Source organism: Rhinatrema bivittatum, chromosome 14 (assembly GCF_901001135.1).
Source record: "Rhinatrema bivittatum chromosome 14, aRhiBiv1.1, whole genome shotgun sequence".
Taxonomy (NCBI): domain Eukaryota; kingdom Metazoa; phylum Chordata; class Amphibia; order Gymnophiona; family Rhinatrematidae; genus Rhinatrema; species Rhinatrema bivittatum.
Genome location: NC_042628.1, coordinates 36970694 through 36997256, shown reverse-complemented (window position 1 = coordinate 36997256; position 26563 = coordinate 36970694). Strand labels below are relative to the sequence as shown.

The 26563-nt window shown below is 41.4% G+C and overlaps 1 protein-coding gene across 5 annotated transcripts in view; it reads left to right on the top strand.

The window, feature by feature from the left end:
• CRAMP1 (cramped chromatin regulator homolog 1) overlaps positions 1–26563 on the top strand; it is a 165681-nt gene that overhangs the window by 105971 nt on the left and 33147 nt on the right. For all 5 annotated transcript variants that reach the window (XM_029577422.1, XM_029577419.1, XM_029577424.1 and 2 more), the window contains exons 10-14: positions 381–1619; positions 7958–8129; positions 10299–10480; positions 11070–11138; positions 18254–18335. In XM_029577422.1, coding sequence (XP_029433282.1) covers positions 381–1619; positions 7958–8129; positions 10299–10480; positions 11070–11138; positions 18254–18335 — 1744 coding nt within the window. The remainder of the gene's footprint in view (positions 1–380; positions 1620–7957; positions 8130–10298; positions 10481–11069; positions 11139–18253; positions 18336–26563) is intronic.

The following is a 26563-nucleotide window of genomic DNA, read 5'->3' as shown; positions in this document are numbered from 1 at the left end:
TTCATCGTTCTCTTAGAGGTTGACACGCTATGTTCATGCCCGACCACTCGTTGGTGGGTCGGTTTCAGTCTCCTACGTTAACATTCAGCGGCTTATTGTTGCCGTTTTGTTTTAACTTGATCCAAGCAGGGGGTTTCTGTTTACTCGGGCTTTGATATACTCTATACTGAACTCCTGCAGAGGGGGTAGTAGTACTTAAGGTGACGCCCCCTCGAAGCTTTGGGCTGACTCCATCTGCTGGATTGGGGACATAACCCACTGTCTGGACTGATCCATGGTACTACAAGAACGAAAATTAGCAGGTAAGTAATAATTTTCTTCTCTCCTCTCCCCATTCCTTTTCCAGAATGTAGTATTTCCTTAATGTTACATGTTTTTAGCGCAAAACACTAGAAGAGCGTCAAGTGCAGGATATCAGAGATGTGGATGCGCAAGGACAGCCATTTGAGGAAAGAATGGAGTTCCACCTCTTCCCAGGAGAGAATTCTACCCTTGCTCCACTGCCCGGTGTGGCCAGGGTGGTTCACTCTAAGGCATTTTGCACTGTGCACTGGCAGGAAACGGGCAAGTGCAAGCAGAATACAAAAGACTCACTCTTGCTACCTCCTGCCCAGATCCTGGGAATACAAAGTGGGCAGGGCACAGCCAGAGTGCAACTGAAATATCCCAGGGGCACAAGTGAGAGCAAAGGAAGTGGAAGGACAGAGAACATTACAGAATTAGGGAGAACCTCTCTACTCCCATCTGATACCCTTCCAAGCACTGAAGAGAACAACCCTGAGAGTGAGCTAGCAGAAGGAACAGTCCTAAACCTTAGCACCTTGCATCCTGTTGAAAAACATTCAGACCCTGGTGGACATCTCGATAAACAGAGCATAGTGCCTCCTCTCACAGAAGGCAGCAAGACACTAACCTGTGACCCTATGACAACAGCAGAAGCCTGTAATAAAATCCCTGATCTGGAAGAGCTCTCCCTGCTAGACCCATTCCCACGCTACATGAAATCCTGCCATGACTTGATTGTGCCTGAGAGATGCTTTTCCACTGACACGGTGCATGTCAAGGAGGGCACTTCCTCCACCACCTGTGCCTCTCCTGCAGATCTCCCATCTAGAGCTGCAGAGGCCATCAACCTTCCGTTACCGCTTTCAGCAGGAACATCCTACCCCAGCAGTGGTGACTCTGCCACATCTGAAATCCAAGGTACAAACTGCCAGGGCACACTGCCCAACCTTTGCACTAGGGAGTTAACCGATACAACTGTGGAAGACTTGCAAGAGAAGCAGATAGCTTCTTTGCTTCCACCTGTATCTCAGGGACAGCTTGCTGCAAAGCCTTCTAGAGAGGACCCAAGCCGACATGCTCAGCAGATCCGAGAGAGAGGCTGGAATCTGCAGTCCTCAGAAAACCTGACACTGGCTGAAGTCTACCTCATGCTAGGCAAGCCGAGCAAATTGCAACTGGAGTATGACTGGATAGTGGGCTCAAGGCCTGAGACCCATAATTCTGAGGAGCAGACTATGAACCCTACTGCTGCATCCAGATCTGCCGCTTTTTATAAACAGAGGCTGCTCAGCTGTCTGTTACGCCTTATTACCACTGAGGTTAACCCCAAGCCGGTAAGTACATAGTGCAAATGTTTTTAGAATGTAAAAATGGTACAATGCAGATAATGCATTATTGCATCTGAAAGGTGTAATTAGGACAAGAGAATATGCCCTTTCCCCAATCTATACTATCACTCTTAGATAGCTGTGTGTTATCGAGAAAGGTTTACTGTTAAAGTTTGTTGAATTGTGGCTTTTAAAAAATGGATTCTCTTGTGGCAGCAGCTAAAGTTGAGATATCTGCCATACTCTTGTGATTGTATTGTTTGTAAAAGTGGGAAATTTCTGTCAGTCCATTCCACAATATCATATTAGAATGGATTGCTAACTTGGTAGTTCTTTACAGAATGTTGAAATAGAGAGAACTGAGAACTCTTCTCTCAAGTAGATTTGACCTTGATTTGATCTGTAGTTATATGACCCTCATATATTTGCCATTTTCAATGACATGTACTCCCATTATCCTTCTGCTACTTCCCAATGGAAATAACACTTTATGCAGATTGAAAGAGATCTAAAAGTTTGCACATTTCAGTTCCAGCCATTGTTTTCATTCTCGGTACTCTTTTCCAATTAAAAATTCTCAAGCTAGCTTAGTTCTGCTGCCTTACTCCTGTGTCTCAGGTCAGCCAGAGTAGTATTTGCCAGTCCCATGAACAGAGGGACATCTATTGTTCATCCCAAAGGGACACATACCTGGCAACCAAAGCATGCACTTTTACTGAAAGAAATTACAATCTTGGTGGCAGTGGTGGGAGAGGAAGCAGTTTGAGCTGGGAATATGAGAAGCTGTGGATGAAGATCTATGGTGTTTTAACTGTACTTATTACAGCTTCTCGTCTCCTTTTGCTCCTCGCTAGTTAAGATAGCAGTGAATGAGGTCTCTTGCATTAGGATAGAATCCCAGGAGGAGGCTAGCTAATCAAAAATGATAACCTTGTTTTATGTATATAACTGTATGCTTTATAGTGATGATTATTTGGCTAAAGACATTTTTTATATCCTTTCATGGGTTGAACTGCTGCTGGAGCAAACCTCCATGTTTTTTAACCTTGCTAATCAGGGCTTTGTTATCGTCAACAGAATTAACTGTAGAGTCTGGCAAAACATTTGTAACATTTAAAATCTATTTTTCCTTTTTGAGCTATGGACACAGCAGCACATTAAATAAAACGTAATATGTTAGTGGCTCTGTTGCAATGAATCCCCCTCCGTTATTGTGCAGCTGAAGTGCCCTGTTCCTGGGCCTTCCTCAGTTATTGTATACTTTGAGGAAGTTAAAGAAAAAGGAAACTGAACAGAATTTATTAATGCAAATGGGGAGATGAGTGACTTGTTGTAATGGAAGCCATTTAAGGTCTCTGGAATTTTAAATCCTTACACAAAATAGCAAGAAAACAAACTTCAGACATTATAAAACTGAGCTGAAGCAGCATATAATTGAAGGAATTAATGTTAACTTCTAAATTAGAGGTTCTCAGCTCTGGTTCTTGAGGGCTGCAAATGACTCTGCTTATCAAAGTAACTAAAATATACAAATTAAATGGGTTCATGGACCAGATATATGCAGACATATCTAACTATTCTGGACTTCCTGAAAACAGGCCTATTTGAGGTCCTCAGGGGACTGGCATTGAGAACCCGTGTTCTAGATGAATAAGATATGGATAAAGTAGGACCCAGTTTTGTGCTATTGTGCTTTTCTTGACATTGGTTTGGTTTATCAATCCATTACTGTTGTTCTGGTGGGAAATAAAATTCTGTTTGCCAAAAGGCTGAGCTGGATTGGCAAAACCGGCACAGTTTTTCAGGATAGATGACTAATGGCAAAACCTTGCTCTGTGATGTAAACAAACAGGAATTTGCACTGCTTATGTAACTTTTATGGAAAGTGGTTCGTAAAGTGCAGCCATCTCTGGAGTAAATTGGGTGGCATGTGGTATTATCGCATACAACACATTTGAAGGCAGGACTGTGGAAAGTGGAAGTTTACTGAGAAAATGAGTGAGATTCTTCCATCTCTGGTTATACTATATAGGCTGCAGTGCCACCTGCTGGTTGAGCAGACCAATACCAGTCATTTTAGGAAAACCTGCATTCATCACGTTGGTCTATTAGCATGCAGAAGCAGGATCCTTATGATGCAGGCCTCGATTATATATGTGGGTGGGTTGGATGAGTTCTGACTAAAGAGCCATAGTGAGTCTGTGTCTGTCAGAGTGGACTATACTGGGTCTTGCAGGATCATGTCCCAATCCTAAAAACTGACCATAGATATTTTCATCTCCACATGTTGGGGATGCCAGAGGGCTGCGGGCTGAGGCTCTAAGCCTGAAATAGTCATGGGTTGGTTTCCTGAGAGGAAGGAGAATCTAGGAGCAGGGAGAAGTGTGTATCCTGTGCTGCGGTATTCTGCGTCAACTGCAAAAGTGAGTAATAGCCAGCATTTTATGTGAGTGCTTCTTGTTCCCACATGTAAGCAAAATTAGAGGAGAAAAAAAGAAATATGATCACATTATCCCAATTTTTCATACCTTCACTAGTTCCCAGTGAAAATTCAATTTAAATTCAAGATTCAATGCTTGATGTTTAGGGGGGAGGGCTGGAATATCTAGCTGAACATTTATCATAGTAATGACAGCAGAAAAGGGCCAAATGACCCATCCAGTCTGGCCAGCAATCTTCTTATGGTAGTATCCTCCACGCTGGGCAGATTAACCCATGTTTCTCTTAAGGGTAGCAACTGCCATTCTGTGCAGTTATCCCCAAGCCATATGATAACCCATAAAAAAAAATTTACTACTAGCAATATTTTTACTGGATGAAAAGCCTTTTTGAAAATTCAGACAGTGCTGCTTGATGTGCTTTGCTTTTGGAATTGGCCATAGAAGCAGTCCTGTGCTTTTTGCCTTACGACTGTGCATTAGTATCCCAAACCGTAAAAGTCAGGACCTGTGTTGGTTGTCGTCTGAATCTAATTCCTCTCCCCACCATCAAAGTGGAGAATGATCTTGCAGTTGCGCCTATCAGTTCCCCAGACCGTAAAAATTGGAGTCCTCGGTTGTCAAAATCCAAACTCCCTTTTCCCCCTGCCATTGAAGCTGAGAGTAATGTTGCAGTTGCATCAAAAGCATCAAGGCTTATTGGTTAAGGGTAGGTACCGCTGCACTGGCAAGTTACCCCCCAAGCGCCCTTTTCTTCATTTCCGTCCTCTAACCTTTAGGAATCCACAGTGTTTAACCCATGCCCTTTAGAATTCTTTGACTGTTTTTGTCTTCACCACCTCCTCCAAGAAGAGCATTCTATCTGGAAACTTTTCATTTCCAATCACCCTGAAATTGTAGACTTGGATTAGTAGGGTGAAGGAGAAGAAGGGTACACACAGACTTCCTCCATTATACACACACACTCATGCACTCTTCTACCTTCTCTTCTTCTTCCTCCCTCCCTTTCCCTTCCCTCATCTTCAGTCATTCACCCTCCTTCCTTCTGTCACTCATCCCCCTCATCCTCTTTCCTTCCCCCTGTTACTCACCCCTTACTTCCACTCACTCTTTTCCCTTGCTTCATTACCATTCCTTCTGTCACTCACCTCATTCCGACTCACCCCTCAATCACTCCCTCCCATTGTCTCTTCATTCTCTCCCCTTCTATTCCTCCCCTTTCCTCTGTCAGTCATTCTTACTCCCATTCACTTCCCTCTGTCACTCACCTTCCCTCTCTCACTCACCCTCTCAGTCCCACTCACCCTCTTCTGTTTCTCATTTTCATCCCTTTCCTACTCAGTCACTAGCCCCTCTCTCCCACATACCCACTCATTCTGTTCCCTGACAAAGATCAGCGGGCCGGGAGCAGAGCCCATCCCACTCGCGGCAAAGATCAGCGGGTCGCGAGCAGAGCCCCTCCCACTCGCGGCAAAGATCAGCGGGCCGCGAGCAGAGCCCCTCCCACTCGCGGCAAAGATCAGCGGGCCGCGAGCAGAGCCCATCCCACTCGCGGCAAAGATCAGCGGGCCGCGAGCAGAGCCCATCCCACTCGCGGCAAAGATCAGCGGGCTGCGAGCAGAGCCCATCCCACTCGCGGCAAAGATCAGCGGGCCGCGAGCAGAGCCCATCCCACTCGCGGCAAAGATCAGCGGGTCGCGAGCAGAGCCCATCAGACTCGCGGCAAAGATCAGCGGGCCGCGAGCAGAGCTCATCCCACTCGCGGCAAAGATCAGCGGGCCGTGAGCAGAGCCCATCTCACTCGCGGCAAAGATCAGCGGGCCGCGAGCAGAGCCCATCCCACTTGCAGCAAAGATCAGCTGGTCGCGAGCAGAGCCCATCCCACTCGCGGCAAAGATCAGCGGGTCGCGAGCAGAGCCCATCCCACTCGCGGCAAAGATCAGTGGGTCGCGAGCAGAGCCCAGGCTGCTCACAGTGAAGATTAGCAGGCCCAGCATGAGAGGCAAGAAAGCTTGTGAGCTTGTGTGAAAGAGAGGAAGTGTGTGTATATGTGAGAGAGAGACAGGGAGCTTATGTGAGGAAGTGTATATGTGATGAGAGATTATGAGGGAGTGTGTTTGTGAATCATAGATTGGTAGCCTGTATGTGTGAGGGTGAGGGTGGGTAAAATTGTGTGTGTTTCAGAGAGAGCGGGCATGTATGTATGTGTGAGGGAGTCTGTGGGGGTGGTGGTGAGAGAAGGACCAAGGGAGCTTATGAGAGAGGGGTCAAACTCTGGGAGTGGACACCCGGGGGGGGGCGGGGGGGTGTGAAAATAAATGGAAGGGGTTGAGCCTGAAGGAGAAGGGGAGAGATAGTGAAGAATGGAAGGCAAAGTGAAAGAGTTCTGGCCAGAGGAGTAGGGAGAGAAGATGGAAGGGACACACTCTCCATGTACTTCTCGGGGAATTCTGCTCAAAATATATGATATATATTATGACCAAGTATGCAGACTTTTGTAGAATTTTAATGTGTAGAATTCCCTCAGGGGTAGCATAACTTTTAGCCACATACACGAGACATTTTCAAAAGGTTGTTGTTACCTGGTCAAATACGTGTTTACAATTATAAAAAGTTTTGAGAATTGCCTCAGAGTACTTTGTTCAGTCCAGGGAAGCCCATACCTTCATAAGAATATTGAGAGGATGAAAGCATTTCAGAAAAGGGCTACAAAAATTATGCGGGGCCTGCAACACAGACAGTACAATGTATGGGAGTAAGGGACAAGTTGCATTAAATAGCAGGAAGAGGAGGCATCATGAGAGCTCTTCTTAAGAAAATGATCATTTATTTAGCTCCTGCATTTTCATTGGTAGCTCAAAGCAGGTTACATTTGGATACAGTAAGTATTTCTGTCCCCAGATGGCTTACAGTCCTTATAAGGGGCTTATTTTCTAAAGGATGTCTCCCATTTTGTGTCTATGGGGAAAATGTTTAGTAAGCGACTCCCTAAGTTTTTAAGTTAGTCTGCTGAGCCAGCAGGTGCTGCTGCTTTATACTGCATGGTTCAGACAGGCAAGAGAATTATCGAGTAAGAGAAATTCCTCTTCATGCCAGTTTTGCAAAAAAAGGACACTGGAGGAGACAAGTTTGCTTTAAAATATGGAAGAGATCAATAACCAACACTATAGAATCTCCCATAGTTCTTTCTTGTGGTGTTAGTATTGGACTAATTTCACTACCTTGCCGTAGCAGGAATGGAAAGACATCACAGTCACTAGCAGTGTTCTACAGTACCAGTATAGTAAGGAAATCACTAATCTAATCAGTGCCCTGTACTGGACGGATATCAATGTCCTTGCCAGGGCCCTGCAGCGTTTGCATCTTTGCCGTAGCAGTGCCCTTCAGTGTTGGTTTAGAAATTTTACATTTTTATTGGACCAAGAAAACCACAAACATTTGAGTATTCAATTTGACAATGAAAATAAATATCAGTGTCCCAGCCCAAGCTACAGTGTTGGTTTTGGAAGGACATCATCTTCCTAGCAGTGTCCTTGAATATCAGAATTGGAAGGATATTGCTACCCCTAGCATCATCTTGCAGAATCAGCATTGCAATTATAACTGTTTATTTAGCCTACATTAGGCACCGTATCTTCTACTTATGTTATTAACCCATATGTACTAATCCAAGTTATATCGACCTGTTCATTGTAAGACATTTACTTGTCAATGTTATTGTTTAGAATGTAAACCGAATTGATCAGTAATTCTGTTATTGGAAAGTCGGTATATAAAAATGCTAAATAAATAAATAACTTTCTGAGATTAATAAAATCTGCTATGAAACTCTGTGCTTATGCCTTTCCTGTAATTGTTGTAATTCTTAGACCTAATTCATATATTTTTGATCGATGTCTATTTCAGGCTCCTGAAACAAATACTGTAGCCACTTCCCCTTTAAAGTCTATTCAGGAGGATCAGACTCTGACGCCACCAGGGAAAGTGATCACTCTGACATCCAGGAGTCCAGGCTGTGCCAGGAATCAGGCAGCTATACGCAACAGCAAGGCCTTTCCCCCTTCTTCAAGTATTTCAGGTGAGCTAGCGTAAAGGATCTGCTCTTAATGGGATTGTAGCAGGGAATGATGTTCTGATTTGCTAAAGGACTGAGAAGGTGTGCACTGTACAACGTGCTGAGGTTGGAGGGATGACTTTTGTTCTCTCAACTGTGTAGACCTTGAGTCTATGAATTCACCCCCTTAATGTACCACAGTCAGAGCAAATAAAGAAGATTATTTTCTTCTTGTGTGCTGGTCAATGCTGGGATTAGAATCTCCAGATATCGCTGTTCTTTGCTCGCATCTGTAGCCTGAACTATCAGCCTTGTGGGTTAAAGTCTAATATACAAAACATTTATTCTATGAGGGCAGAAAGAAGGTACATTAACTTTAGATACAACTATGTGGAAAATGGGTGATGTCATTTTTATGCCAAAATTGGGAAGGGGAGATGAGAGAAACTCCCATTTCCTTCCTTCCTGTTTCTTCTTCCCTTTCTATCTTTCCCTCTCTTCCTCATCTCTCTCTCTAATACTTCACTCCCAGACACATAAGAGAACAGAAAATGACTTTATTTTTATAAAGTCAATTTTACATTTTAATGTGTAAATCTATAGAAATTAATGCAATTTTGCCACAATTTCAGAAACTAAGCTACAGAATTTTCCAATTCTTACTGCAGAATCTATGCCTAAGATGCTGCAAGAAACGGGGGGGGTTTGGGACCAGTAGAAAAAAAATAAATAATGTTTCTGTACAGCTTGTTGGTGAGACCTTGCATAAATATTGTGTCCAGTTCTGGAGGCCATATCTCTGAAACAGTATAGAAAGAGGCTACCAAAATGAGACTTGAGGACCTAAATATGAATATTCTAGAAGAGAAGAAAGACGGGAGGAATGGTAGAGACATTCACATATCTCAAAGGTGTGAATGCACAAGAAGCAAACCTTTTTTTTTTTTTAGAGGAAAGAATATTGTAGAGCAAGAGATCACAATATGAGGCTCCAAGGGGGTTGGACTCAGGAACAACATGAAAACATTTCCTCAAGGATATGGTGGGGACACACGGAATGGCCTCCTGATGGAGAAGGTAAAAACAGGAATGGAATTCCAAAATCCCTGGGTTAAACATAGGCCTTCCCTGATACCAACCAAACCTAAACTCTCTTTCTCCCGCCACACCACGTCTTGCCACACCACCCTCCAGCAACTATTTATCATAAGAAAATGTTAATTATGTAATTTATTGAAATGTAAGGATTATGTTAATACTGTTATTCCAGTTCCTATCTACTTTTATCTCTTTCTCTCCTACTCTTGCTTTTCACGCTCCTCATGCTCTGGCTTTCTCCCTACCCCCAATCTCTCCCTTTTCCTCCTCTGCTCCCCTTTCCCCCTTCCCGGTTATTTGTAATTTCTATTTCCTTTTCTCCATGAGTTTATTGTAAACCGGTATGATGTGTCCTACGAATATCGGTATATTAAAAGTTCATAAATAAATAAATAGAGGATCCCTAGTTGTGAAGAAGTGAAGGGAAAGCCAGAGATCAACTGGAAGTCAGGGCATTGCACCAGGAATGAAATTGGGCAGACTAGAGGGATCTTAATTCTTACCTGAATTTGTGTTCTGTGTTTTTGTTACAGTGCTTCTGAATGTCTATATGAAGCATTATACAGGAGCATTGATTTAGGGATGGAAAGATGTAAACTTGAGCAACAGATGCAACAGATTATGCCTGGCTTATGTGTACTGAATATTGGTGACTAAGAAACAAATATTGCCAGACAATACAGTGTCCTAAACTGGTGCTGCAAACCTCAATTGCAAGGATTATTTATTCTCTTGATTTATAGTACCCAAATGGTTTGTAAGTTTCTGTTTTGATCACCAGCTATCCATATCAATGTGTACTGGTTGCCTGGGAGTTTAATAGACCAGGAGCATAAGAAAAAGAAAGTGATATTGTTTCGTTATAGTAAGTTCTTAAGAGCCAAATACATTATTGTCATGTGGATGCCGGTGCTGTATATCTAATTAATGGTATTAGTAGTATTTAAATGAATTCCACACAGAGGTTTAGGAACTTCAATCTTTGAAATAGGCTTGTATCTCTTCTTGATTCATGTGCATTGTAAGTGTTATCTATACACGAATGCTGGATATATTATGCCCAGAATTCTGTCAAAGATTTACCTTTTATTCTAGGTTTGAGAAATTCCTCCAGACCTCTGCTGGTGACCAGCACATCTGGATCTGGAAGCAGTGATGTTGATGGAGGAGTGTTTGCAGTTCCCACAACTCTGCCACCTAATAGCCGCCATGGAAAGATGTTCTCTCCCAGCAAAGAGACAGAGGTGACCTTTCGACAGCACTTAGACACAATCAGTGTAAGTGCAACCAAAACAAAAGTTATTGGAGAAGAAATGGGGCATACCTTGGAAGAAGTTTGGTCATGGTTGAGTTTGTTTGTTGAGTGTTTTACTCTATTTTTGGTTCATCAGTTTCCTCCTCCTTTGGGCTTCCAGCTCATTCAGACTTGTTCTACATTGGGTAACAGTGCCATGTACTTTCATTTGTAGTTATTGGGTGTATTTCTTTTATTTTTATAACCTTCTGTAGCCTAGGCATTATAGTGGCAGTCCTAGGCCAGGAGCCACGGACTGCAATTCCCTCCACAACTCAGCATGTATGCACTCTAGTTTCATTCACCAAGCTGGCCCATGTTAGGAGTTAAGTCAGTTATACAGGTACTCACGGGAATGTACTAGTATGAATTTGAGTGATAGAAAGACTTGCAAGATTAATTGTCGTCATACTTAAGACACTACCAGAAATGCATTATACCTGTTTGTTTGGAATATGAGCTGCATGATGATTCCTGTTCTCACCATTTTTTACTTAGAACTCTCCTTATGATTATTTCTGCCCTTGGCTTTTCTCATGTTCTTACTTATGACTTTTTTTTCTCAAATGTAGTCTGACTTTTTCTTGCCCAAACCGCGAAAGCTTCGGAATCGACACCTGCGAAAACCCCTAGTAGTACAGGTAATCAAGAGACTTCAATTTGAACAGTTTGTTCTTGCTAAGTGAGCAACTGGATTAATGTTTTTGCTGTAGCAGTTGTGTGTTTATCAGACAAGTATGATTGTTCCTCCATGTATCTTTTCTTGGACAGTAAACAGGGATGAGATGGGAGATTCCTTAACTTGGACCTAATCAGTAGGCACAGTCTGGGTGAACACTTTTAATGAGCTTGATCCCATGTCTTTTGAAACATTTGAGACTGCCTTACCAGAGTGGCACAATTAATACTGGGCTCTGAGTCATAGAAATCATGGAATTGATGATGCTTAACGTTTTCTGTGACTTTTTTTTTTTATGATTTCTTCTATGATAAACAATTGAAAAACAAACTTACTAGTGGGAGAAATAAGGTTCTTTGGCCTAAAGTCTGCTTTCTTCTGTCAGTCTAGCTTTACTTTTCTTTGTATTATAGCAATTATTAAATATTACTTTCAATAAAATATTGCTGAATGTTTTTGATAGTTCTAGTTCCCACTTGTAAAGTAATGAATGTTCTTCGTGGACAAGCATAAACTACCACACAAGATGGGTGAAGTCATCCAATGGCACCATTAGGTCATTTTATTCTCTCAAAGCCCAGAAAGTTAAACTTTGTTTTCTGAGCATGCACAGGCCTTCCCACAAATAGACTGAATCTCCTCAGTTTATTTTCATCTACTACAGTGAATGGTTGGAAATCGTCTCTCTGTTGCCACTATTTTTCAGGATGTCTACAGAAAAGAAAAAGTTTGTTCAAAAAATGTCAACAGTGTGGACACAAAATGTCCATACTAGATTTAAATTCCCTTTGAATTGCCTGGAATTGGATCATGACTTTTTGACCTTTGGCCCCTGCAGGCATACTCTCCAAAGGCACTAATTTACTGAGAACTCCAAGCTCATTAAAACAAAGTAAGTCGAAAAAAAAATCCAATCCAAGAAAGCTAGGAATCATTGGTGGTGCTTTAAAATGGAGGCATGCCTATGCCAAAGAGGCACAGTGTCAACCTAAGACAGAGCCGACAACCATCCATGCTGAAACAACGGAGCCATGAGGCACCAGCACTACAGAATGCTGCATGAAACCTTCTGTGCTAAAACATTGGCACAGAGAATTGCTGGTGCTGAAGCATCTGTGCAGAGAATCACTGGGACACAAATTTCCAATTCAGAGCTGAAACCTCAGCATGGACCTACGTACACACCAACTTCATTATTGAGCTCTTCCTCAGAACCTATTCAGGTAGGAAGAAAGCATGTAAGAAAGGCAAAACATACAGAAACATCAAGTAAATATGTCTTCACTTCGTACATTGGAGCCCCAAACTGAGTCAACAAAAATTACACGTCCAGAAATCCTATCACAGAAACCCATACAAGAATGTCATGCATTCATACATAGATTATGGGCAGACTTCATAAACAGAAGCAGGTACATAGTCAACAAAAATCCTCAACTCACCCCATACTAGAGAAGTTATGAAAGCACCTACAATCAAAACTCCTGTCTTATTTTGAAAAGAGAAAGGAGAAGAGAAGAGAAGCATAAATAAGAAACTGCTTCATATATACAAACTATATCTGATGGTTCATGTATTACATATGTCTCCCTATTAGTATAATCGGATGTACCATCTCCAGATCCACCATCACTCAGCATCAGATCAGCCCAGGAAGACTCTTCGTAGTGAGATTTTCTGCAAAAGTTGTCAGAAGTAGGTACCATTCAGCTTCGAAGAGGATGCAGAGGAAGTAAGGAATTTACAAGGAGTCCTAAAGTTCATTCAACCATAAAAACAATACAAGGCACTACTTATGTATAACGCACTAATGAGGATCCAAACAAAACTTTGGAAAACACTTTTCTCTGGATCGCCAGTAGGAAAAAATATTGATGTAAAATATAGAATGCAAAAATCTCCAGGACATGAAAGAGTGCAATTTCCTCATGACTCCATTATTGTAGAATCAGCAATGAAAAAAGCTAAAAAGACAAAACCTTGCTGAAATTACCACCAGGTAAAGATTCAAGAACTCTTGATACAGTGGGAAAGAGAGTATATCAAGAAGCTACCTTGCAAGGCAAAATTGGTGCATATCAGATACGAATGATCCAGTATCTCTATAATAACCTAGAGAAATTTCAAGAATGATTGAAGAAATTGCCCAGCGAAGAACAACCTTAGAATGAAATCTTAGTAGATAGAAAGATTGTACAAAACATGAAACTTGGCCAATTTATGACTCCTTTGACACTGCTACAAGGGTATCTGCAACAGCTACTTGCATGGCTAAGAGTGTCAGGCCTCAGAAAGGATGTCCACTAAAACTGGTAGAAATATCTTGCGTAGATGACAATTTATTTGGAGATAACGTTAGAGAGACAGCTGAAGCAATAAAAAAAATCAGAATTACTGCTCTGCAGTCTCTCACTTCAATCCATCAATTCACTTCCAAACAGACAATACAAATAAGAACCATACAAAAGGTTGTACTTCTCACAAAGGAGAAGGCCTAACCCTTTCTATTCCTATAGATAACATCCAATAATAATAACCACCACCAACAGCAGCAACCAAATTAACAGCCACAGTGAACACAACATAATCATAACTGTTTCAACACAGGCAAAGCATATAGCCTCCCCTGAGATCCACTCCATTGTTTTAACTTCAATCAAGCAAACCTATTAGACCCATTTTCAGACCTGAAAGTAGGGAGAAGAGTTCAATTTTTCAATGAGGACTGGAATCTGATAATGTTGGACAAATGGATTTTGAAAGTAATAAGCAAAGGATATTTTCTAAACTTTGAAAGCTTGCCACCAGCAAATCTCCTGATTTACAACATTCATTAGATCAGCTTACCTTACTTCAAAAAAAATTACAGTCACTTCAAGCAAAAGCAATTCAACCAGTACCCCATTCTCAAAAGGGAACAAGTATTTTTTATTCCATACATTTCTTGATTCTTAAAATAACATCTTCACCCAATCTCAGAAATTTAAATATCTATCTAAAAAATGAAACGTTTAAGATTAATTCAATAGGTACAATTTTACTGCTCCTACAAACAAGAGGACTGGCTAGCATCTTTGGAGTTGAAAGATGCTTATGCGCACATCCCAATCAGTAATGCTCATTGATAATACATATGATTTACTCTGCAAGATCAACATTACCAGTACAGGGTGTTACCTTTCCATCTGGCAGCAGTGTGCAGAATATTCACCAAATGCTTAGCCGTGGTAGCAGCTCACCTACCATATTTAGACGACTGGCTAATATCGAGTCCATCCTACAAAGACTTAGTAGAAGACACAAACTTATATATAGGAACAATGCATTAACTCTGATTCCTGGTCAGTTATGAAAAATCAGCATGCAGGCCAAAGCAGCATTTAAAGTTCATAGGCATGCAGTTGAATATGATAAAAGCAAAGGAATATCTTCCATTGAAGAGAGTGAAAAAAAAAATAATCAGCTTAGCACAGGAGGTGAAATCAAGGAAATAGATAACAGCCAAAAAATTCATGAGACTACTACATCACATGACTTCAACAGTACATGTAACGCCATTATTATGAATAAAAATGAGACAAGCTTAATGGTATCTAAAAATCAAGTGGAACCAACTAAGTCAACTGCTAAGCTACAAAGGCCAGCTAAACAAAGAAGTAAAAGATTCCCTCACATGGAGAACAATCAAGAGAAATTTGCTATGTGGTCAGAACTTTCACCACCAACTATACAAATTGGTATCAACAGATGCATCGCATCACAGACATTCAAGCCATGGCTGAAAAACAGAACACTACAGATAAATGACAATCAAGTGGTCATTTTCTATATAAACAAACAGGAGGTAACAGGTTTTTACCAGCTCTGCAAAGAATCCATAGCAATATGGAACTGGGCAATCAAATGAACAATGCAGTTCGCAGCAATCTATCTTTCAAGGAAGAGCAACAAAGTAGCCAGCAGATTAGGCCATAAACTACAACCGCATGATCTCATGCTGCAGGATCTTTTTGCAACTTAGGGCACATCAGATAAAGACCTAGTCATATCTCCATTCAATCACAAACTACCATGGTATTGTTCAAAAAGGCCATCACAAAATGCAGATGTAAAAGATTCCTTTTTAATTCCATGGAACGAAGAGATGGTGCATGCTGTTCCACCAATTTTGCTAATATTAGGAAAGGAATGGAGAGTCACTATATGGAATACTGTGTATAGTTCTGGTTGTCATATCTCAAAAGAGTTATAGTTACACTTAAAAAGATACAGAGAAGGGCGACCAAAATGATACAGGGAATGGATCAACTCCCTTAGGAGGAAAGGCCAAAGAGGTTAGGGCTGTTCAACTTGAAGAAGATATGGCTGAGAGGAGATATGATAGAGATCAATAAAATCATGAGTGGAATAGAACAGATAAATGTAAATCGGTTTTCAAAAAATATAAAGACTAGGGTACACTCCCTGAGGGTGTTAGGTAGCAGATTTATAACAAATCATAGAAATTATTTTTTACTCAATGCACAATTAAGCTCTGGAATTCATTGCTGGAGAATGTGGTTAAGGCAGTTAGCACAGCTGGGTTTTAAAAAAGTTTGGACAACTTCATAAAGAAGAAGTCCATAAATTGTTACTAACCAAGGGGATTTGGGGAATAGCCACTATTTATCATGCATTAGTAGCATGGCATCTATGTACTGCTTATCTTGCCAGGTACTTGTGACCTTGATTGGTCACTATTGGAAACAGAATATTGGGCTTGATGGGCCCTCATTCTGACCCAGAATGGCAATTCTTATGTTCTTAATAGCTAAAACAATTCTAAAACTGAGTCAGTATAAGGGAAGAATGATCCTGATAGCTCCCCGTTGACCACAACAAAGTTGGTTTCTGTGGTTAATCAGACTAGCAGCAGATATCCCTGTAAGGTTACCAACAATTCTGAACCTCATAACTCAATACAACGCAACGGCTTGCATCCCAATCTCCAATCTCAAGCATTAGCAGGAAGGATATTGAAAGCAACATAATCAAACAATTTTATTTGCCACAAAGACTAAATGAGATTCTGCTGGCATTCAAAAAATCTTCCACAAGGAAATCCTATAATTTCAAATGGAAAAGATTCACTAATTGTTCTTCTTGATGTGTGCACCAATCTTCCACATGTTCAACTTCTAAAATACTTTATCTCAGTGACTCTGGACTAAAGACAAATTCCATCAGAGTACATTTGAGCGAAATAGCAGCTTATCACAACACGGCTGATGGAAAGCCAATTTTGCAACTACCACTAGTAGCTAGGTTCATAAAAGATGTGTTCAACTTTAAACCTCCACGAAAGGAACCATCATCTCAATGGGACCTAAATACTTTGTTGACTTAGCTTATAAAGCAATCATATCAGAAATGAAGTTCCTAGCATGGAAAACTTTATTTCTAATAGCAGTCACATCCGCTAGAAGAGTGAGTGAGTTATAAGCCTTGGTAACTTATAGTTCCTATGTACAGATATTCAGAAACAAAGTACTCCTCAGAATACACCCAAAGTTTCTTCCTAAAGTAATATTACAATTCCACCTGAATAAAGAAATACATCTACCAGCTTTCTTTTATAAGCCACATATCACAACTGTAGAGCAGGAATTGCATATTCTAGACAGCAGAAGAGCTATTTTGTTTCACTTAGACAGAAACCAACACTCAGGAAATCAACCCAGCTTTTCATATCTTACGGCACAGCTAAAATAGGCTCAGTTGTCAAAAAAACAAACATTATCTATATGGTTAATGTAGTATATCCCTTATTACAATGCAACCATGGGTTTGGAAATATTGCATGCAGTAAAAGGGCATCAGGTCAGAGCAATGGCCGCACCAATGGCACATCATAATTCAGCAACAGACCAAGATATCTGTAAAGCTGTCATTTGGTCAGCTGTACATACTTTTACAAAACAGTGTCTGGATAAGGATTCATGTTAACATAGTGATTTGGACAAGCAGGGCTAAAAATGTTTTTTAATAAACCAAACTTTCTGCAAGATACAAGATGGATTGCAAAGAAACCGTTGAAAGACAAAACTAGCTCAGAGCAACCCTCAACTGGGGAGTCCCCTCTTGTGTGGCAGTTTGTTGTGCTTGTCCATAGAGAAAGCGAAATTGCTTACCTATAGTAGGTGTTCTCCGTGGACAGCAAAACAAACAGCTACACAATACCTCCCTCTTCCCCATAAAGTTTACATAGCTTAGAAAAAGACTGAGGAGGCTCACGCGCGTGGGGGATGCTAGTGTTGAAAGGCCCGTGTATGCTCAGAAAGTAAAGTTGAACTTTCTGAGCTTTGAGAAAAAAAAGACCCGACTCGGTGCCGTCTGATGATGTCACCCATCTTGTGTGGCTGTTTGTTCTGCTGTCCATGGAGAGCACCTGTTACAGATAAGCTGGATGAAAAATACTGTATAAGGACAAAATAATATTAAGGCTATTGTACTTACTGATGTGATTGTGAATAGCTTAACTAGAGAGTTATGCGTCATTCAATCTAATTCAATTATTTGGGATCAGAATACCATGATACTGCAAATGCACTATTTTAATTAATAAATGCACTAGCCAGACTGAAAGCTTATTGTTTTGGCTAATATATAGCAAGATGAAAGAGACCTGTTTTGTTTGCTTTTCTATCCACATCATATTGTTGTGTATTGAAGATATGAGAAGGTGAAACATTCATTTTCTCCTGAAGCACGTCAAGGAGCTGCAATAAAGGGATTTTTCTGGCTATGAGTTTTATTCTTCATGCCTTTTTCCTCTTTGTCCTTTCTTTTAATTACGATTATGAAAGGAGGGAGAGCCCAAATGCTCTGCATGAGGAGCTCCCTCCTGTTCCAGATATACCACTAAAAATACCTAATAGTAGAAAAAAGCTTAACTTGATTAGACATTTTGAGACATCTTTTTCTGTTCTCATTTTCTCATTGTTACCTGAATAATAAATTAGGCCTTTAGAGGCATGTATGGGCTTTTTTTTCTCTTATTAATAATCAATTTCTAATTATGTTTTTATTCTCCTACAGAGGACGCTCCTTCCCAGGCCATCTGGAAATGCCTCGCCTCATGTCTGCTCTTTTTCCATCTTATCAAACTCCTCTGTAGCAGGTAATATATCTCCCAGTTCACTGGACCTATTACCACAGCAATTTGAACTCCTGGCCCTGGAGATCAGTCTGTCAGCTGCTTTGGCTTTTTATTTTCCACACTTTGGAGACGTGCAGAAAATGATGCACAAAAGTAAATCTTCACAGGACACAGCCAAATATTTCCTGATCTGGCTCAAACATTTTTTTTTTATAGCATGAGAGAAAAATCTTTGGGCACAATATCTTCAGCTATTTGGCCATTTTGTTTGCTGAGTAATTTTGCAAAACTGAAATCCATGTACTAGAACAGAATTGAGGCAGGAGAGAGGCCTTTCCTTCATCGAATGATGAGTTTCTGAATGTTAGTGCCTTACTGCACTCTTCCCTTTTCCTCCCTTCCTCACCATAGAGCCCCATGGATGGAAATCATGAACAATGATTTCTGTATATTAACAACGAAGTCATGGTAACTTGGGAGCTCTGTGCTGGTGCTATGAAACACCCTTTAAAGAAGCAGATTCCAACTGAGCAAAAAATAGGAACATCAGCTTAGATATATTATTATTTTTAGAGCTATGAGTATGCTTTCGAGCAGAGGGCACTATTACTGTGTCTGACGTTTCTCAGGAGGTGGGTGGCATAAGAAAAGCACATACAGCAGTGTAATGGGGATTAATATATTTCAGACTCAGTGTGCCAGGGGCCCAAAAATAGAAACATTTGGATGTTGCAAGTGAAATAAGGATAACATTTAAATGCAAATTTCTCCATGGACAAGCACAACAAACAGCCATACAAGATGGGTGACATTGTCCAACGGTGCTGAGTAGGGTCATTTTTTTCCCAAAGCCCAGAAAGTTCTAATTTGTTGTTTGAGCATACACAGGCCTTCCTGCATTAGTGTCCCTGTGTGTGTCTCCTCAGTTATTTTTGTCCGCTACAGCAAATGGTTGGAATTCCGTCTCTCAGCATCACTGCAAAAACTTGAAATGCCTTTGGAGAAGGCGGCGCAAAGCCCATTTAAAAAAGTAAACAGTATGCACATAAGATGTTCATACTAGATTTATATAATTTTTGCTTCAAATACCTCAAACCAAATCATGACTCTGCCAACTGTAGCCACTGTAGTTGTATGTCTCAGAGGGTGCTGATTTATCGTGAGCTCCAACTTAAATATGAGCATCCAGGCTCATCAAAACAAGGTAAATTAGAAACCCTTATAAAAATGCAGGATTGCAGAAGCCAAAGTATTGGGGCCAAGACATGCCTGTCCCTGAGATGCGCAGAGTCGAATTATCAGAGACGATGAGATAGAGCTGAGAACCATCTACAGATCCATTGATGCCAAAACATCGGAACCATGAGTCACCAGAGCTGACAAAGTACGGCAAGGAACTGTTGGCGCAGAAGCATCAATGCAAAGATTCACCACCAACAAACATCAGCATCAAGAAACTCTGACACCATCACCAAGAATCACTAACTTGGGGAAAAAAGTACCTTGGAGCACTCTGAGCTGAAGCCTTGGGGCAAACATATATGTAAGCTGCAAGATATATCTTCTTCACAGAGATCTTCCAATCTCATCAAAATAAAAGGAAAGCGTTTAAAGAGAAAACATACAGAAACATCAAGTGGTATGTCTTCACCTCCTACATTGGAGCCTCAGACAGAATCAATAAAAGTTGTATGAACAGACATCCTATCACAACAATCACACCTTAGTGCAGAAATTGTGGGCTGACTTCATTGATACATATATGAATAAAGTGCCTCATCAACAGAAGTCTGCCACTCATCCCATATTGGAAAAGTTAAGGGAAACCTGCAAGCAAAACTCCCACCTTTTCTCTTTTGAGAAGATAAAGAAAGATACTGCAAAGGTAAAACAGAAATCGGAAATAGCTTCTTATGTACAGACTATATTGAACATCTCATGCAGTTCCTATGAGTCCATGCTCATACAATCAGATGTACCATCTCCTGATCCACCATCAGACTATGCCAGAACAACCCAAGAGTTTAATGCTGCCTGAACTTACATACAAATTTTCTACAGAAAATAGTGAAAGCTATACCATTCAGCTTAGAAGAAAAAACAAAAGAAGTCATAGATCTATAAGGGGTCCTAAAATTCATTCAGCCTCCGAAACAGTACAAGACCCTGCCAAGTGCATGATGCTCTAATGAAAGTCCAAACTAGATTCTAGTCTAGAAAACATCTTTCACTGGACCAGTCTTGGCAGCAAATATTGATGTTAAATATAGAATTAAAAAATGTCCAGGGAATGAAAAAGTGCAAGTCGCACATGAATCTATTGTGGAGTCTGCAGTGAAAAAAGCCTAGAATACTAAAACATATTCAAACTCACCCTAGGCAAAATCCAAGGATTCTTGATACGATTGGGAAAAGAATATATCGAGGTGCTAGCTTGCAAACCAGAATTGGTGCCATCAGATACAGATGATACAGTGCCTCGAGAAACTACAAGAAAAATCCAAAAAACTGCCAGAAGAAGAACAGCAAACCTACAATGAAATCATTGCAGACAAAGGATTGTACAAACCAAATCATGAGGTCTATATATGGCTCTTTTGGTAGCCACTACTTATTCCTGGTTGTTAGCAGCATGATCCACTGTTGGAATCTTGCCTGGCACTCGCGACCTCGATTAGCCACTATTGGAAACAGGATACTGGACCTGTTGGACCCTCTGTCTGACCCAGTATTCATGTTCTTATGATACTGCTACAAGGGTATCTGCAACAGCCCTTTCAGCGAGAAGACTAGCACAGCTAAGGGCATCAGGCCTCAGGGATGATATCTGTGAGAAACTGGCAGATACACCTTGTGCAGGTGGCAGTTTATTTGGCAATAAAGTTGAAGCAATAAAGAACCAGAATATCACTCTTTTTTTTTTTAAATCGACCCGAGAGAGTGCACCACAATGAGACAGGACAGGGACAAAAACAGGGCAACAGAACAAACACAGATAAACAGTAGGCCACTAAGAAAGGTTCAAGCACAGAACAAATAGACAGGCAAACAGTACAATACAAAACAAGAACAAAACAAATAGCAAAGGGCCACAAACTTGGACCAAAAGGCAAGGAACACAGAACAAATACTAGGAAGCAAGAGTTAGGAATACAAATGCTAGGACCAATGATGGCCACAGCTAAGTGTAAGGAGACTCCAAGATGAGGCATGGTATAAAGTGTAAGGAGACTCCAAGATGAGGCATGGTATTTATGAAAGCCTTTCCAGACAACAATCAAACCCAAAATCAATATAATTAACTCAGAACACCCTTCAGGATAATCAACAGTTTTGACAATCCCATCAATGGTACAATCCCTTTTAAACTGGCAGGCTTTCCCAGTTATTCTTCACTGTTAAATTACTATCTCCTTTTCTTCTGTTCCAAGTTGAAATATGTCCCTGTTTTATTGTAACTGCAATTTTCCCTTCTTTTAGCACTTGTTAATGTTTTTTATCACTTTATTGTTGTTCACTCCTTGTTATTTGTAAACCGGCATGATGCGATTCCCTTCGCGAATGCCGGTATAGAAAAGACTCAAATAGATAGATAGAATAGATAGATAAAGAGTAAGGCAGGGCTTTTAAGCACAGCTCAGACTGCAGCCCACTGAGGGCCCCTGCAGGCAGAAGGGCCACACTGCAGCCAGGATATTCACAGAGACAAACACAATGTCATCTAAAAAGCAAGTGGGATCAGCTCATTCAACTATTAAGCTACAAAATCCACCTAAGCAACAAGGTAAAAAATTCACACTCCTGCTGGACAAGCAAAAGAAACCTGCTACATGATCAGAATTTAACAAGCAGAAAGGAGCATGATCCTACCTGCTCTGCAAAGAGTCCATAGATATATGGAACTGGGCAACCAAAAGGAAAATGCAGATCTCGGCAATCTTCCTACCAAGAAAGAGCAATATTTTAGCCGACAGATTGAGCTGTCAGTATGACGACAGGAATGGTCACTTAACAATCTTATACTAGAAAACCTTGGGGCACATCGGCCATAAACCTGTTTGCATCTCCATTCAGTCACGAACTACAGAAATATTGTTTTAAAAGGCCATCACAGGTTGCAGTAACAATGCTTTTCGATCGATTCCATTAATAATGAAGACAATTCTGAAATTAAGAAAAGACAGTGGAATGAGCTTAATAGCACCCTGCTGACCTAGTCAAAGTTGGTTCCTTTAGTTGAATAGAATAGTGACAGCTGCACCTATGAAATTACCGATAATTCCAAACCTATTAACTCAATACAAGGGAATTGTTCTGCATTCAAACCTCCAGTGTCTATTGACAGCATGGATATTGAAAGCAACAAGAATATGCAGCTACAAAGAATAAATGAAATACTAATGGCATCTAAAAAAAATCTGCTGCAAGAAGATCCTACAATTTAAAATGGAAAAGGTTCACTAACTGGTGTACAAGTCAAGGAGAACACACTTTCACATGTTCAGCTTCAAAATTACTGCAGTATTTATTTTACCTTAAGGACTCTGGCCTGAAAACAAATCCCATCAAAGTCACTTGAGCGCTCCAGCAGCTTATCGCAATACATTTGACGAAAAACTAATTCCTCAGCAACCATTATTGGTTAGATTTATAAAAGGACTATGTAATCTCAGACCACCACTAAATGAATCTGCACTTCAATGGGACTTGAATGTTGTGCTGACACAGCTTATGAAACCACCATTTGAACCAGTGGTCCTGACATGGAAAACCTTATTTCTAATAGCAGTCACATCAGCCAGAAGAGTCAGCATTAGTAACCTATATATCTTATACTTCAGGCATTAGTAATCTATACATCCTGTACCCAGATATTCAAAAACAAAATACTCCTCCTCACCCAAAGTTTCTTCGAAAAGTAGTGTCACAATTCCACTTAAATAAAGAAATAATATTACTGTTTTTTTTCCTAAACCACATACATCAATGGCTGTATAAGTGTTACATATCCTAGACTTCAGAAGAGCCCTTTTGTTTTACTTGGACAGAACACAAACACTCAGAAAATCAACTCAGCTTTTCATACCATATAACATAGCTAAAAAATGATCAGCCATTAAAATACAGACTTTATCAAGATGATTGACACAATGTATCTCTCATTGCTATGCATCCATGAGGTTGGAAATACTGCGGACAGTAAAGGCACATCAGATACAAGCAATGGCTGCATCAATGGCACATCACAATTCGGCATCAATCCAAGATATCTATAAGGCTGCCATATGGTCAACTATACACACTTTTAAAAAAACCATTACTGTCAAGATAAGGACTCACACAGTGGCAGTTCATCTGGACAAAGAGTACTTAAGAACATTTTTAAACAATCGGAACAAGCTTCCTGCAATACGCAAAACAGGGTTGCCAAAAAACATTGAAAGTCCAAGCTACTTTGAGGCAACTCTCAGCTGGGAAGTCCCATCTTCTGTTTGTTGTGCTTGTCCACGGAGAAAGCAAAGTTGTTTAGTTGTAACAGGTGTTCTCTGTGAATAGCAAAGCAAATAACCACACAATCCTTCCTACCTCCCTGGGAAGTTTGCCAAGCTTGGAAAAAGACAGAGGAAACTTGCCTGCAGGGAAGCTAGCTTGGGAAAGCTCATGCATGCTTAGAGAGCAAATTAGAACTTTCTGGGCTTTGGGAGAACAATGTCCTGACTCAGCACTGTCAAATGACATCACCCATCTTGTGTGGCTGTTTATTTTGCCTTCCACAGAGAACACTTGTTTCAGGTGAGCAACTTCACTTTCTAAAATTACTCTCAGGCCAATGCAATATAGTACACTCAGGTTAGCGCACTGGGTAACAATCTATTGGACACACGCTTTGGACATAAAATAACCCCTGATGCAATACAAGTATTAGCACATCCAAAACGCTGGACCAATCGAGCACATAGCTAATAGCGCTCATCACATGCAAATTCCACTTAGATGAAGCTATTAGGTATTACCTGGCAATGCCATTTAACTCAGCAAATTTAATGCCTGCCAGGAAGCTGAGGCTAAAACACGTGCTCAAGGGTTCACTGAAACAACCAAAAATATCCTGCTTTCTGTGATTTCTCCTATTGTATTGTTGCATTACTAAGTAGGAGAAACCACAGAAAGCAGAATCATGTCGCACTCAAGGTCTCATCCAAAAAAAATCCCGCTTTCTGTGGTTCCTCATAAGAGGGAACCATAAAAAGTAGCATCCCCAAGGTCCGGCCCAGTTGGAACCCCTGTAGTCAGTAAATGAAGGAGTGAATAAATCAATATTCCCTGCACGTACCAGGATCAGTCCAAACCATGGGTTATACCTCCCTTCCAGGAGGTGGAGACTGAGAAAAACTTGAAAGGCACCCTAACATAACCTGGTGTGCCACCTGCATCCCTTCAGTATTTCTCTGTCTCCAGCAGTTGGAGATGGTGCAAACCCTGCAGTCTTGCCCTGTTTCTGGGGTTAGGCTATCCCTTAAAATTAACTAAGAGTGAACTAGCTTAAGTTGTGAATCAAGTAAGTTTAAAAAAAAAAAAAAAAAGAAGGAAGAAGTTCTTCTGCAGCAGGGAGTATTATCCCTATCCTCTCAGAGGGTTGTTGGATCCTGCAGATTCATCCTCTCTGGTGGTAGGTATTGGAACTGGGGTTGGTGACCCGGCGGGGCTCCAGCAAGGTAAGCAGCCTGGGAAGAGATTACTGTGGTCCAGTCCCTCTCTTACTATGTGGTGTTCCTGAGCACTTGTGTAAAAAAAAAAAAAAAAAAAAATCGAAAATTTTCAAAAATGTTCTTTTTTGGTCTGCTGCAACCCAGGACCCCTCCCCACCTGAATCGCCGCATTTTTTGTCAAATTTCTCCATGTTTTTCACATTTTTTGGGCTGTTTTCCCCCCCACGATGCCGCGGCCATCTTGGTGTGTGGCATGTGGAGAATTCTCCGTGCGGCTTTCTAGGGCCGGGATTTGCTCCCACTGCCTTCCTGGTGGGGAAGGCACCTCTTTTTCAGGGTCTGCAGCATTGCCCAAGCCTTGAGGGGCTCAGAAAAGATCTGCTCCGCGAGAGCTCAGTGCAGGGACGGCAGCCATCTTTAAACACTTTTGCTGCAGTTGAGGCAAGTGCTAGGGGGGAGGGGGAGCTTCCCCCAGCATTATCACCGGTCCCTGCCAGTCCTGATATTTTAGATCAGGACCAGGATGTTTTACAGGAGGACCCAGCTTTTCCAGATCAGGATGTTGATTCTGATTATTTTTCTTTAGATTTTGTCCTCCTTATGCATAAATCTTTTTGGTTTCCAGATCTCCACAAGGTGCTCCCTTGCCGATGAAACCTGTGCAGGGACTGCTCCCCAAGATAGCCAAGCGCACGGATGTTCCTGCATATCTACGGGTTGCGAAGTTAAAAGGCACTGTGGCTTCAGGTGGCCAGCTGCTCCAGACATTAAGGACAGGGTGGCGGCAGGTGCAGGTCTTCACCTTTCCCTCCCACCGGTGGGGGTTTGGATGAGGAGCAAGGGAAACAGACCCCCTTAGAGGGGGATGACCCTAAGGTGGCCCATCTGTTTCAGAGAGAGGAATTAGAACCCCTCATTCCAGCAGTTTTGTCTGAGCTGGGGGTCGAGGCCCCCCCCCCCCAGGCTCTACCGCAGGATTTAGTGGAGCCAGTTATAGTGGTATTGCGCACTCTGACCCGGGTTTTTCCTGTTCATGTCATGCTTCAGCAGCTGATAACCAGGGATTTGGGAGGCTTCGGATGCTGGTTTGCGAGTTGGTCACGCCATGGATAAGCTATATCCGTTATCAGACGACTTTCTGGAACTCCTGCGGTCCCCTAAAGTGGATGCTGCAGTTTCAGCTGTATCAAGCGAATCACTATTCCAGTCACATGCTTGACAGCTCTCAAGGATCTTCAGGACCGCAAGCTGGAAGTCCTACTTAAGCGCATTTTTTAAGTGTCCGCCCTGGGTGTCCGAGCGGCAATGTGTAGCAGTTATATGCTGTGAGCGAGCCTGCGCTGGGTTCAACAGTTACTAACATCTAGAGATCTTCCTCCAGGAGAGTCAGAGCAGGCACAATATTTGGAAGCTGCGGTGGCATATGGGACGGATGCACTATATGACCTGTTCCACACTTCATCTCGCACCATGTCGTCGGCAGTGTTGGCAAGGCGTCTTTTGTGGCTCCGCCACTGGTCAGCGGATGTTTCATCCAAG